Raw genomic sequence first — 14,372 nt, forward strand, 5'->3', positions numbered from 1 at the left:
GCTTCACCTTCTGCCAGCTCTCTGGGGAGGCGCGGGGCTGGTGACTCCTCGGGGACTGCCTCTGGTTTGTGCCGCTGGCCCACCGCGTCCCCAGGGGCACTGCAAAGGGGCGGCTTCAGGTAGCGGTAATTCTATCATCTCTTGAGTGTCTAATGCAGTAACTGAATTATACTAGGATGATTCTGGATGAAGATTGTGTTTATAAAGACTTTATTAATACAGGCATATAGAAATTGCCTTATCCCTTATAAATTATTTTAAGAAGTGCTCTAACCCATTTTAGAGACAGCCACTTTGATTTACACACTTCAATTTATGAGGGCTGCATAAAGGCTGCTATAAACTCAGCCATAGACATTTATAAACGTCTCCGCAACATGTCATAACACATCTTATGGTAATTTATGCCATTAATCATTTATTAATTATTTTAAAAGGATGAATGCTGTCGTCACTTAAAGTGTGTTCTCTCTTTCTCCTCTCTGGCATGTTCTTTCCCCGTCTCCCCTAACACCCTTCCAGCAGTTTAAAAATGACCCTGCTGTCTCAGGCTGGAGTGTTGCGATAAGGCTTTTAGTAAAAAATGGAAGTCCTTCTGCCTCGAGAGTTTTCAGGAGAGCAGATTTTGGAGACGCGTCTCTTTTTGAAATCACCCAGAGCTGGCAGGGGGCTTTGCTGTGCCTGCGGGTCCCGTCGGTGCCCCCTTCTGCTCCCGGGCATTGTGCGGTGTGCGGCTGTGGTGGGGGGGCTGACCCCCTTCCTTAATGATGGGCAAGGCTTTTAAACCTGCTCTTATAATTACCTGAGCTGGTTTACTCAAACATGGGTTCAGCAGGGTCTTTCTGTCCCAAGTATCCTGTAAGTCGAGGGTCAATTGAGTGCTGTGTCCCAAAGCCTTGTAGCAATTATTTCGGCACGACTAGGAGTGTTGTTTAATGGGCCCGGGCAGGGCTTGGGGCTCCGGAGCTGACTCGGGTAGAGGATTAACAATCAGAGCATGTCTCAGCATCGCTCGCTCTGGTATTGATTCCCCCATCGTGTGTCAACAAAAGGGGAGAAATGAAAGGAAATATGGATAAAAAATGGATCAAAGCCGGATGGAGCAAAAGTCTCAGTGGGGGCAATGACTCTTTTAATGTGGTTAAACCTGTCTCCTGACAGCCATCTCTTCCCTTCCCCTTTTATGCACTTTGAAGTTATATATTCAAAATCCTCTCCCCGAGATCTCGCCAAAGGAAGCCTCGTCTCTTTGCTCGCATTCAGGAGCGTGGGCAGAGGCTGCAGCCACCCTCACCCCGCGGCAGCAGCCCCCGGCACGCTGTGGCTGCGGAGCCCCGAGCGCACCTTAGAGGTGCTTTTTTCTTTTCTGCTGATTGCTGTCGTCTTGTCGTGAACTCTGTTTGTCCAGGAATGAAATAGGAGGGAAAGGCATCGTCTCTCTCTGGCTGAGAGGAGAAAATACATTTGCAGCTAGAAAAACACTGGGAAGAAAAGGTTGAATTTCAAAAGCTCGCTCTGTCCCGGTGTCAGCATTTCCCCTTGCTTTTGAAACACGTTAAAGCAGTTCTTTTTGTGAGAAACCAGCCTGACATCCAGAGGCCAGCGGGGCACCTTAGGTACCAATTCACCTAAGTGCTTTCAGTCCCCTTTGTGTGCTGCAGAATATTACATATTTTCATTTATTCATTAGCTCTTTAACCGGGAAGGAGGTTTCGGGCACAGCTGGGGGTCAGCATTCAGCTCACTCTCAAGCTGCCTGTTTTGCTGACTGTTACAGAAATAAAGCACCACAGCTCTGTGCTTTGTGCAGGCTTCCCACCGAGTGGCTTTAATAGAGGCGAGGGTGTTCCCAGTGGCTGCAAGTTTCCAAAGCCCTCCTGGAGCAGCTGGCAGGTGCACACGGTGGCCGGGAGCCCAGCCAGTCGGTGCTGGTCTGGTTTTCTTTGCTGTGGTTCCGGCTGTGGTGGCTCACAAACCTTTGGACTGCTTCGGGGTGGTGCTGGGGAGGAGGAGCAGGGTGAGCTGTGCCTCAGCAGTGCTGAGCGTTGCATCTGCATCCCAGGGCTGCAGTTGCCTGGGGGGGGTGCAGGGGGTACGAGCCCACCTGGGGCTATCTGCCCGAGAGATGGAGACGCTCCAGACACTGCAGCACGGGGTGCTTTGGATGCCCCAGATGGCTGGTTTGGTATTTCAGAGGCTGCTGCTTGAGCAGTGGCCTGAACCCCTTGGATGGCGGAGAATCAGCAGAGCAGACCCAGGAGACCAAGGCACCAAACGACTTGTGAGATCATGCAGGGGTTGTGCAGGGGCTGGAGCAGGGCCCCCGGGTGCTGCGTGCTGACGTGTGGTGCCCTGACACCGCCTCTCCAGGGGCTGCAGGTGGATGGGGCTGGAGCTGGAGGCCCCCCGAGCACCCCCTTTGGCTTTCCGAGATGGCAAGTTTCTAGGAGGACTGGAAGCCGTTTAGCCACGTGCAGTAACGGGGACGTCCACCAAACGCAGGAGGGAGAGCAGCTGGCAGGAGCCGTGGGCATTCATCGTGTGCCTCCTGCGAGTGCGGACGGCAGGCGGGAGCGGACGAAAAAATCCTTGACCCTGCATTATTGCTGCTGTTTTATAGCCTCTGAGACGTAGTGACCTTTCACTAATTGATGTGGAAATGGCATTGTTCTTAATGCCAGTTGAGCTCGATGCCCAGATTTATCCTAATTTTTCATTACTGCCTGTTGCTAAAAGGATGAGGGAGCAGCACACCCATAATTAGCACTGAGTCAGAGCTTCCCTTCTATGACAAATATACCTGTCCTGGGGTGGATTTCCCACTGCTGCCAAGGGAAAAATGAGCCGGCAGCTCCGGCACAGCAGGCGGATGGAGCTGCAGCGCTGCCAGCACGAGGGTGACGGGCGGCCTCCAGCATAAATCCATGCCATGGAGCTGCCTGCGCGCTGCGCTTCCTCGCAGTGCCCTCACACACCTGCGTGTGGGGTGCAAGTCCTCGCCGTTTGGTCCGACTTCTGTGCAGGGAGGGCTGTTGCAGCCCCTTTCCCCTGGATTTCTGTAGGTGCAGAGGACGTGGAGGACGCAGGTTTGCAAGGGAAGCTTAGCGTGCGTTGTTTGGGTTCGTGGAGCTCGGAGCTGCTCACGCGTCCCCCTGACCAGGCTGCAAGGGCCGTGTTGGTATCAGGGGCAAAGAGGAGAGGTCGGGCTCTTCTACAGCCACTTCTACAGCTGTTGCTTCTATTAGATGCTGCTGCTCGGGCACAGCGGTGCTGGCTGAGCCAGAAGAACCTATCCCTGTGTGCCTGTGCGCAGGGCACGCAGCGGAGCCAGCAGCGGTGCCAGCGTGGCTTTCCCAGCGGCGTGCCATGAGCTGGGGTAGACGTGAGCCCTGCTGCAGGAAAGCCCTGCTGGGATCTGCTGCTGGCAGCAGAGCGGCTCCTGTGGCACGCGAGAAGCGCTTTTCCTTACCCGGGTGTGCAGGCTTCAGGCAGAGCATGTGCTCCTCATTAATCCCTGGTGAAACCTACGCTGCACCTGCAGACTGCAGCTCGGCGGTGAATTCCCTCTCCCTTGGCTGGGCATTTCCTTGCCCTGTGCACGGCCCGGGGCTGAGGCTGAGGGGCAGCGTTTGGGTTCGCTCTGCTGCGGCTCCGTGCTGCCTGAGCGAACCGGGCAGGGGAGCGCTCCTCTGCTGCCTTGCCTCATTCATCAAAATGATTCTTGGAAAAGATTGCATTAGGGCTGGCCTCTGCGTCCTGCCAATTTTTCTCTCTCGCCGTTAGAGCCTTTTGCTCTGCAGCACCTGGGTTTTCCTGCTGCAGGGAGAAGCAGCGCTGGTTTGGCACCTCCCGCTCTCAGCAGGCTGGTGGCTCTGTGCATTTAATAAGTTGCGACCCTCCGGAGCAATAATTTTGTTTCGATGAAGCCACCAGCCTTCAAGGGAAAGGCCTAAAACAAGAGGACAGTCTCTAGGGTCTGCATCTTAGCGCAGTAACCATCCCCTGCAGGCCTGTGTGTGCGGGGGAAGGTTTTCAGGCTCCTCTGTCCTCCAGAGCGGAGGCCGTGGCCTCGCAGCCTGCGCCAGGACGGACGTGCCATGAGCCCTCCTGTGCCGGCAGCGAGGCCACAGGCATCACCAGCAGCAGGTCCCTGCTCTGCCGGGCGTTTTGTGGTGGGCAGGACAGTGCCAGGAGTGGATCCACCCCGGGGCCGTACCCTGACATCCTCACGGCGGCTCCCGCTCCGGGTGGGCTGTGTCTGCGCGCGGCGAGTTATGGCACTATCTGTTCAGCGCCCTGACATCTTTATTACAAGCAGTTGGGGAAATGCAGCCAGAATGGCAGATTTCTTTAATCATGCTATTACACAGCTCTTCCCTTTGTTATATATAGGCTTTAATATGTCATACATCAGGCAGTGGGTCAATGGAGAATAGACTGGAGGATTTAGTTCAGGACAAATAAATTAGCCATTCAAGCCAGGAGGAGCCTCCTCTCTCCCCACTTCCCCACCCAAGGTAATAAAGAGGAACAAACAGGCTTTTTTATTTGTCCCATTAGCAGCGCAAACGTTTTCATGACAAAATAAGTGGAAGAGAAAGGCCGGGCTGGCAACTTGCGCCCAGAGCAGGGGAAGTGGCTGAACGGGGCTGCTGGGCTGTGCCTGCTGCAGGGGCAGTGCCGGCAGCAGCGGGATGTGCCTGGGGTGATTTCGGGAGAGCTCCAGCCCTATTTCTCTTAGCAGGGTGCCCGGATCCCATGGACTCCCTGAGCATCGGGGTGGGCTCATTGGCATTGCTTCCTTTGCTGCTCTTGCCTTGAGGGAGACGAACCGGGTGCCTCTGAGAGCCGGACAGAGCTGGTGCATGCCCTGCATGGCCCCGCTGCTTCTCTTAAATGTTAAATGGGCCGGAGTAATTACCTGTCAGGTGTTAAAGCTGGCATGTTTTACAGCGGTCGCATCAGGAGCAGGAGAGCTGCTGCTATTCATATTTTATGAGGTGTGCAACGCTGCGGGCCTCTCATGGCACCGGGGGCTGCTGTGGAGGGCAGACCCGAACCACCGGTGTCAGGGCTTCCCCCAGGGGCCGACCCCAGGGGCTGCTGCCTGAGGAGCATCTCACATCTCACCAGTGGAGCCTTTGCTGCTGGTAGCTGTGCCCAGGGAGGGGACCCAGTGTGCAGAGCAGGGCAGCTGGGGGTGCTGCCATGGTGGGCAGCATCGTGCCAGCTGGCTGCTGCCGGCTGTATTTTAAGGGCTCGTCCTAGCTGCAAGCCCCAGGGCTGGCTCCTCACTACCTCTGCCCAAAGACACCCCTCAGAGGTCTCTGGATGACTTTGTTCCATTTCTGCTCATTCCCACCGTGCTTCTGTGCCAGCTGGCTGCTGCTGCAGCATCTTTCATTCCTAGATTTGTAAAAGGATTTATCCTGCAGCTTGTTTCCCTATTGATTTTAATCATTAAGCTGGAGCCACTACTGCTGGATATAAATAATTTCCTCTGCCAGCGTACACCAGCTCTGTTCGCAGAGGATGCTGAGAGCTGTGCTGCTCTCGGGGTTACAGGGACAGCAAACATTGCCGGGGCTCAGTAAGGCGATCCTGGATTTTGAGGGATTGGCTCGTAGTCCCATCAGTTTCCATAACCACTTCTGCCAGGCTGGCCCGCTGAAGCTCTTAGTACACGCAGGCGGTGCTACCGATGCCTGGCTGGCAGCAGCACACTCAGCCTGCTTCCCAGCCTCCCTGGGCTGCCCCTGGATGTCTCTGGAGCAGGTTTCTGCCCAGCCCCGCTGCTTGAATGTGGTGCACTGAGCACCGTGGGGGCAGCAGCACGTGGGGAGCCCTGCGGAGGGGCAAGAAGACCCAAAGGCATTGCTCTGAGATCCCCTGAGTCCTCAGCTGTCCTCTGAGCAAAAAGCGAGTCCTCTTCTGCTGAATGATTACCCAGGGACCAAATCTGTCAACCTTTCTCGAGTCATCCAGCCTTCCGTTAATATGCTCAGCATCTTGCAAAGCTGAGAACATCGCCGCAGCTGTTGTTAGCAAACGTGTGTGCGTGCAGGGGGTAACAGAGGGCACTGCAGGCAGGGAGGGGAGCACAGCTGGCAGCGCCCGAGGCGGGGAGCTGGGGCTCCAAGGGCTCTGAAGGTTGTCACTGACACAGGGGGGCTGCAGGCGGAATTAGTGGGCTTTAAGGAGGAAAAAGTGGGTTGGGTGTGTTAGTGGTGTTAGACAGGGAGTGAGGTCAGCGCCCAGCCACATCCACTGTGGGAAATGAAAAGAGCAGGCTATAAAGAATGGCGTGAAGCTGAGTAGCACAACAATGAAAGGAATTAGTGAAGTGCATGGTCGCTGACTTACCGAATGTATACTGCAGTAACCGATAGCTGTTGAACTAGCTGTAAGCCTTAAGGAGCACGCTGGCGTTCCCATGTGGATGCAGGTTGCTTCCAGCAGCCGTGGAGCCCGGCAGCACGGGTTGGTGCTGAGGGCTCAGCTGTGTTCACCGCTGGGTGCTGAGCACTGGGAGCTGCTGGGGCACAGGGAGCAGTGCTTCTGACTTAGCAGGTTCTAATTTACCTTGTTCCTCCTTGTTCCTCCTCCTGCCAGTCGGCCGCAAGCAGTTCATGAAATTCGAGTGGGCGAACCGCGCGGCCGACGTGCTGGGCTGCGAGCTGGAGGAGCTCACCACCGCCGTCTTCAAGCACCACCTCAAGCAGATCATCGCACAGGCGACGGCGCGGGGCGGCCGGCTGCCCCCGGAGGAGGAGAGCCCCTCAGGTGCCTGAGTGCTATGCTCCTTTTCCCTTTACTTATGGAATTCCTACTTCCATATGGGGTATTTCTATTTACCTGCGGAAATTCTGTGCTCTGCATTGCTCCTGCCTCTGCTGTGGGGACAGGCAATGCGCCCTTTCCTTTTCAGGCAGTGAGGTCCATTTAAGTGCATTAATATTAATCAAATAATTAACTGTGCCTTGCCATGTCACTGTCCTCAGCTCTAGAGCTGATCCCACATGTCACTTGGTAAGGACACCTGAAGATCAGGGAATTCAGTAATGCCACTGGAAGATAAGTGATGGGGATAAATGCTGTGGGAGCTCTCCCTAGAAATGGGAAGGGAAAAAAGGAAAAAAAATGCCCAGAGGGAGCAGGGTGGGCTTCCCCCCGTGCCTGCTGAGGACACAGCACCGGCACCGTGTTGTGTGTGCCCACACGGTGAGCAGATCCAGTGGTGTGGGTGCTGTGCTAGTGCCTGACAAATTGCTGCTGAGCCACCGTAAACTTCACGTTAACGTATGGTCTGATTCATGGAGGCAGATCCAGCCTGCACGGGGGGCAGTATGAGATACGGCCTGGCTTTAAGGTCAGCGCTGCTGTGCCTGGTGCATCCTCAGCGGCCCCATTACAGCCAGGGCTCTGCAAGTTGCCGTGGTAAAAGCGAGTGCTTGCAGGAGTGGCCCTGGGCATGGTAATGGTTTCACCTCCTACATATGCGCTAGGCACGGGGCACTGGAGGAGCTGAAGGCGCGCAGATGGATGCGCACAGCCCGTGTGAGCGGAGCGATGCCGTGTCTGGCAGGCAGAAGTTGGGAGCAGAGCAGGCTATCTGACCCCGCCAGCAGGGGGAACGCCTGCTGCCAGCTCTGCTTCACACGGGGCAACCAGCTGGCCATAAACGTTGTGTCTTTGCCTGCTCCTCTCTCTGCGTGTGGCAGGGCCGAAGATGACGGGCGTGGAGTGCGTGGAGGGGATGGCTGCGGGTCTCTACGAGGAGCTCTTCGCTGCGCTCGTCTCCCTCATCAACAGGTACGGCGGTGCTGAGCCCCGGGCACTGCGCACCAGGGAGATGCTGCTCACTTACCCGTGGCGGACGTGGCTTTGCAGGCAGGAGCCGAGGTTACCAGGCTGTGCGGAGCAGTGAGACAGCCAGGGCATCCCACAGAGAGCTGCGGCGGGTTAGGGTTAGGGTTAGGGTCAGGGTCAGGGTCAGGGTTAGGGTTAGGGAATCGCTTCTTGCTGGAAGCTTGATGGCAAGCAAGGATCGAAATGTCAAGAATGAGAGGGGCTGACACCAGGGCAGCTGCTGAGGTGCCGGGGGAGGCTGTGCTCCATGCTCCCGTCCTGCTGCCAGCTGCTGTGGGAGCCAGGCAGGCATCAGTCACCTGCCGCTGTCCCCAGAACCCTTCATCTTTTCATTTCCATCTGAGACCCAGGGTGGGAAGGACATCCTCCACATGCCATTGTAAATCTGAAAGGATCTACTGAGATAAATTGAATAGTTTACAGTGGGGTAGGGATCAGACTCCCCAAAGCATTCAGTTTCCTCAGTTCCAGTGTACAACTCAATTTGTTGAAGTCAGCATCCACAAAAACGCTGGTGTTTGAAAATACTCCGTATTGTTGCAGCAGGTTTATTTTTACCTGCAGTTGAATATTTTTATTCTAATTCCTAGCAACCACATTCCGAAGGGAAATTGCTGATGGTACTCTAAGACCTTGCAGAAGATTCTCTTGAATAACAGCGTTAAATCAGGATGTGTCCCACGTCCCCTATTCCCTTTAAAGCTAGCACTGTTTTGCCTGGCTTCCTTTTCCACAGCGGCCCATCAAGGCCTATTAAACCATTGCCACGGCGATCCAAGAGCAATGCCAGGTTTCAGTGCAGTCGTGAGGATGTGCTTTTACTGCATGAGCTGGTGGTGAGCCCGAGCCCTTCCAGCTCCCGCAGCCCCATGCAGAGCACTTGCTGATGCTGCTGTGCAGTTCTGAGAGCAATTTGTAAATACACCTGGGTTTCATCATCCAACCTGTGCTTTCATCAAGGTGCTGCATCCTCAGCGCCCTGTGCTATCGAGGAGCATCGCGTCTTCTCTAACCTTCTCTAATCAGGGCAGGCTGCCTGGCGCAGGGGCTGGGGACAGGGAGCACGGCAGCGGGCAAAGCACGGAGCAGCACCGTGCATTAAACCAATGCATGAAACGTGCGTTAAAAACAATCCCAGAGACTTCGCAGGATCACGCTCCCTTGCTGTCCTTATCTGAAATACTGCAAGTGGCTGCAAGCAACATTCTGAGAAGTAAATATCTCTGTTTCTCCAAGGAACCCCCTCGATGTCTGCTTCTCAGATCACTTCCAGTTAGGGATTCCCCCAGGAGCAATGGACAGTCTCCTCCTGCAGCAGCACCACGGGCGGCACAGCACTTGGGAGTTTGGAAACTCCTCAGTGTGGGTGTCAGCTTAGCCACTTCTCCATCAAACTTTACGTGGTTGGATTAGGATTTAGTGCTTTAAATAACCAGAGTGCCAGGGTGGGGAGCAGCATGGGAAGGGTGGCATCTCCACCTACGCTGGCAGAAGTCACTCAGCTGGAGTAGATGAAGGAGGAGGTGGGTGAAACTCGGACCGAACAGGACAAGAAGATGAAGTAAATGAGGCTGTTGGTGCTCCTGGCTGGAGACACAGGCAGGGGAAGTCAGCGCTGGGGCTGTCACTGCCACGTGGGATGATGCTAACGAAGGGATGTGCACAGCTGGGGGAAAAGCTGTGTCACCCCTGAGCACAGCACGGCGTGCCCCTGGGTAAAGCCCCGTGCTGTGTCTGACTTCCCCCAGGTCCTTCTCGTCCCAGCACCTCTCCATGGGCTCCATCGCGGTGGTGGACACCCCCGGCTTCCACAACCCGCGGCACCACGGCGGGGAGCGGGCGGCCACTTTTGAGGAGCTCTGGCACAACTACGTGCACGAGCGGCTGCAGGCCCTCTTCTACGAGAAAACCTTTGTGTCGGAAATGGAGAGGTACAAGGAGGTGAGCGCGAGGGCTGCGGCCGTGGAGCAGCCTCCCAGCCCCTGGGCACGGCTCCCTGCGCCCCGCCGCGGTGTGACAGTGAGCACCCAGGAGCTGCGAAGGCAGGAGTGCTGCAGGAAGGAGGGCTCCGTGTGGAGTGGTGGCCTGAAGCCTCTTGTCCCCCCCGTCACAGGTCCCCTTGGACATTTGTGACACGAGGGAAATGCCAGGCTGGGCTGGGTGTCCCCTTGGGCGTGCTTCTTCCCGCTCAGAAGGCTCTGCGCCCTTCTGATGGTGCAGCTGGGTTTTTCCTAAATTATCTCAGGTGCTGAATAATAGAGAATAGAAAGGAAAATGATAAATTATTGCAGAAATACATGGCTGAAAAATCTACTGGCAAAGATGAACTTATTAGGTTTGCAGAAGTTACTTTAATACCTCTAGCTCTGGAAAAACGGTTGAATTCCCGTGGCTTAATATGCACACATCACTTGCACCAAGTAAGTATATTTGTGCCCTTCGCTGGTTTCCGACCGAGCATGAAATGGAGGAGGGCTCGGCAGGCTGGGCTCGCCTCGTGCTGGCTGCTGGCTAGGACGCGGGCACCGCGGCTTTGTGGCCGGGTGAGTGTGACCGTGAGCCCGGGCCCCGGTGGCACATGGCTCACGCAGCTCCGACGCACACGGGAGTGAAAATGAATGGAAGCAACGCCTGCAAGCTGCAAATTAAATAATTGATTGTTTCCTTGGTGCTTTCGTGTTAAGTCCTCAATTATTATCATATCCATTATTTATGTGGCATGTCTGACATTCACAGAGTGCTGCAGGAGCCCTTTGAGCACGGTGTCCTGAGCCACAGCGGTGCCCTCGGTGGCAGCTCCGCTCCATCTTCCCCCCTGCTGTGCAGCTGTGCCTGCTCCTGGATTCCTGACGCCAGATCATCACTCAAGCAAGCTTTTAAATGATGTTTTCCAGGAAAATGTTGAGGTGTCTTTTGATCTTCCAGAGCACTCTCCACTGGCCACGCTGTCCATCATCGACCTGAACTCCTCACAGGTAACCTGTCCCCGTGCCCCCGTGGCAATTAGTTGCTCTACCCGCGCTTCCCAGCTTTGGGCAGAAGCGGTGGGGAGCGGGGCAGGCGCTGGCTGGAGCTGGCTCCTGTCCCATTCCTGGTGACCCAGGGGACATCTCCACCCTTTGGCAGCTGCAGGTGCTGCCCGGCAGCCTGGGGGCCGACCGCAGGGGGCTGCTGTGGATCCTGGATGAGGAGGTGCTGATCCCAGGCTCTGGGGACAGTGCTGCCTTTGACCGTCTGTGCTCCTACTTTGCCCCGAAGGGCCCTGACCAGGACGGTAAGCTGGAGTCGGTCCAGATGCTCCCCCTACCCCCAGCTGCTTTGCCTCCAGCATCACCGTTTAGCTTTGGGAATTAAAGAATGGCCAGGGGGAGCTGAAATGCTCTGCTGCTGCCTGCTGTCTTGCAGCCCCACTGGTGGCAGCCCCATGGGAACTGGCCAGTGACCCCCTCGGGGTGCTGGTGACCCCCCCAGGGCGTTGGTGACCCCCTCGGGGTGCTGTTGCTCTTGCAGGGCCTGGCTACGTGCGCAGGTGCGAGCAGGAGCTGCACTTCGAGATCCCCCACCAGCTGGGCACAGACCCCGTGCGCTACGACCTGGCGGGCTGGGTGAGCAAAGCCAAGCTGAACCTGTCGGCAGAGAACGCCAGCCAGCTGCTGCAGCAGTCCCGGCTGTAAGTACCACGGCACTGCCAGCAGTCCCGCGGGAGCAGCCTGGGATGAGGGAGAAAGCCAGGAAAAAGGCCACTTAGCTCAGCTTTAAGGGAGCCCAGGGGGTTTAGTTAGGGTGGGGGGCGGATGCAGAGTGACTGGCAGCCAGAAGTACGCGTTCTGATCGGGGTAGGTGCTGACCAGAGCTGGGAATAGCACCGTGGTGGACAGCTTTCCACCCAAACTGCCTGAATCAGCAGATCCCATCACTGGCACGTTCAGCGGGATTCCCCTCCTCCCGTGGGGGAGGCTGGGTTGGGGGGGGGGGGACATCGGGTGCTGCTGTCCCACATCCCAGGGGACCCTGCGATGTCCTCAGCTCCGCAGCACCACGGGGTCAGGGCAGCAAGGCACCGCCAGCCCTGCACTGCTTCCCATGCAGCAGCCGGCCCCATTTCCACTGCTGCATGGAGCAAAGCTGTAAGCTGCGTCGGGACTGAAATGTAAACAAGCTGCTACAGGTGTCTCCACACACACGATGATTTTAACCTTCTGTTTAAACCCTTCCAGCTCGTTTTGTTTTGGGCTTCAGTTCAGGGAAGTTTTGATAGCGGTGAGCAGCTCGGTGCTCGAGCCAGGGAGAAGCAGAGGGGGGTGGGAGGTGTCGCCGCAGCCCGGCTCTCCTCCGCGGCCGGGTGCCCCGAGGCAGCATCGCGGGTGCACCGATGCCAAACTCACCACTTGCCCGCGGGTGCTGGGTGCTGCCTCCCCTGTGAGCAGGTTGGCAGCAGAGGAGCCCCGTGCGTGGCCCCGCTGCAGCCCCACCACCTTCTCTCCTCGCTTGCCCCCCCAGAAGCGCGGTGCAGGAGCTGGTCCTGCCGCGCCGCCGGGCGCCCCGGGGCTGCCGTGCCGTGGCGGGGCTGGAGGGATGCTCGCAGGCGGCCCTGCAGCGCAGCGCCTGCATCAGGAAGACCTTCGCCAGCAGCTTGGCGGCCGTGAGGAAGAGGTCGGTGTGCGCCCAGCTCAAGCTGCAGGCGGTGAGTGGGGTACGGGGGCACCACGGTGATTATGGGGGGGTTGGGGTCATTGCTGCACTGAGACCCGAACACCCAGGGAGCGGGGGGAGCCCCGTGCCAGGAGCCCCGTGCCCTGCAGGGCTCTTGGCCAGGGGTGCTGCCCTGGTCTCGGGTGGCCAGCGAGCCCCCCAGCACTGCTGCTGCCCAGGGAGAGCGTCCGAGGGAAACGAATCGTAAAGCAGATTACACGCACACCTTGCTGTGCCGCTGGTTAATCCTGTTAAGGGCTCAGGCGGGCAGGTCACACCAGCCTCCTGTTGATTGCAGCCATAACTGGGTGCCTAAACTCTCTCTCGAGTGTCCTGGCTCTGCCTGGAAAACCCCAACCCTGGCAGCAATTAGGCCATTTAGTAACTTTTTGTGGCCCATCAGCCGAAAACTTGAGACATCGGGAGGAAGGGTCCCACTCAGCCTCTGTGTCCTGCAGCTCGGGCTCACATCTGTGTCTGGAGCTGCTGCTCCCAGGACGCACACGACTTTTGGCACTGAGGATAACTCCCTGAGATGCCCGGACACCCTGCAGCGGGTGCACAGGAGCAATCACCCACCGACACACGTGCTGCCCCTTCGCCCTGCGCCCCCCCAGCCCCACTGACCTCTGCTTGTCCCCCAGGACGCGCTCACCAGCCTGCTGCGGCGGTCCCAGCTGCACTTCGTCCACTGCCTTGTCCCAGGAGCAGCAGTGGAGGGGGGGGACCCGGCAGCCCTGGACATGCCGTCCCTGCGAGCCCAGCTGGGGGGCACCCAGCTCCTGGACGCCCTGCGCCTCCGCCGCACCGGTACGGCCCTGTCCTGCTCCGTGCGGGGCACGCTTCATCAGATCCCATATTTGTGCTCCCTCAAGCACATCTCCGGCACTTCTCCTGCTGCCTCTGCTCGGGGTTTTGCTGTGCTCAGGGCAGCTCCCGGTCCCCACCGGGTGCACCCCGTTTGCTGTGCGCACGGCGTGCCGCAGAGCCCCTGCAGCTCATTCCCTCGCCAACCCTGCAAACCTCCCCCGGCTCGTGCATCCCCCCCAGCAGTGTCTGCCTGTCCCCAGGGTACGCGGACCGCATGCTCCTGACCCAGTTCCGACGGCGCTTCCAGGTGCTGGCTCCGGCCGTCATGAAGAAGCACACGTCTGCCTACGAGGTGCCGGATGAGAGCAAGGTGCGTCCTGGGCCTGGGGCATGGGGCTGAGATCCCCATCCTGGGCTCTGCTGGAGCTGGAGCTCTCTGAGCCCTCCCCGGTGCAGTCAGGGCTCTCTCTGCCCTCAGGAGTGATGACTGGAGCTCCCAGCGCTCTCCAGGCGAGATGGGTCAGGGCAGTGTCTCCCGGCCCTGGGGCAGGAGCTGTTTCGCAGTTCCCTGCCTGGCTCAGCCACTCCTTGGGGCTGATATTGTTCCTTGGGCTGCTGTTGGGGCTGTCGGGTCTACAGGTCTGCTGGGCTCCGGCCCTCCCAACAGCCGTGGGTGCTGCTCCTTTAGTCCCCAGCCAGCGCTGCAGGACCCGCCGGGATGGGGACACACACCTGGAGCTGCTGGGGAGCTGCCAGCTGCAGAGCTTTGCTCACAGGGCTGTCAGAGCACACCAGGGGGTTCTTACCTGTGAGACTGTCCCCAGGAGCTGGGGATGGAGAAAAGCCACCTTTGGCGAGGCTCGGGGCAGGTTGCCAGCTTTTGCCATGCTGCTGGGAAATGGCCTTGAGGTCCGGGAACGCGCGGAGCCAGCCCGTGTGTTCGGCTGCAGGCTGCCAGGGCTGCCTGCGGCCAGGACTGAGCTCTGTGGGCAGGGGGCAGC

General features: G+C 57.8%; 1 protein-coding gene across 1 annotated transcript in view; it reads left to right on the plus strand.

Moving 5' to 3' along the window:
* The window catches only part of MYO18B (myosin XVIIIB), a 61,458-nt gene that overhangs the window by 7,536 nt on the left and 39,550 nt on the right, over nucleotides 1-14,372 (plus strand). Inside the window, exons 12-20 of the mRNA XM_040577584.1 lie at nucleotides 6,613-6,783; nucleotides 7,722-7,812; nucleotides 9,618-9,810; nucleotides 10,764-10,844; nucleotides 10,996-11,143; nucleotides 11,380-11,539; nucleotides 12,370-12,553; nucleotides 13,206-13,371; nucleotides 13,632-13,741. Of these exons, the coding sequence (XP_040433518.1) occupies nucleotides 6,613-6,783; nucleotides 7,722-7,812; nucleotides 9,618-9,810; nucleotides 10,764-10,844; nucleotides 10,996-11,143; nucleotides 11,380-11,539; nucleotides 12,370-12,553; nucleotides 13,206-13,371; nucleotides 13,632-13,741 (1,304 nt within the window). The remainder of the gene's footprint in view (nucleotides 1-6,612; nucleotides 6,784-7,721; nucleotides 7,813-9,617; nucleotides 9,811-10,763; nucleotides 10,845-10,995; nucleotides 11,144-11,379; nucleotides 11,540-12,369; nucleotides 12,554-13,205; nucleotides 13,372-13,631; nucleotides 13,742-14,372) is intronic.

Source organism: Cygnus olor, chromosome 17, assembly GCF_009769625.2.
Source record: "Cygnus olor isolate bCygOlo1 chromosome 17, bCygOlo1.pri.v2, whole genome shotgun sequence".
NCBI classification, from domain to species: domain Eukaryota; kingdom Metazoa; phylum Chordata; class Aves; order Anseriformes; family Anatidae; genus Cygnus; species Cygnus olor.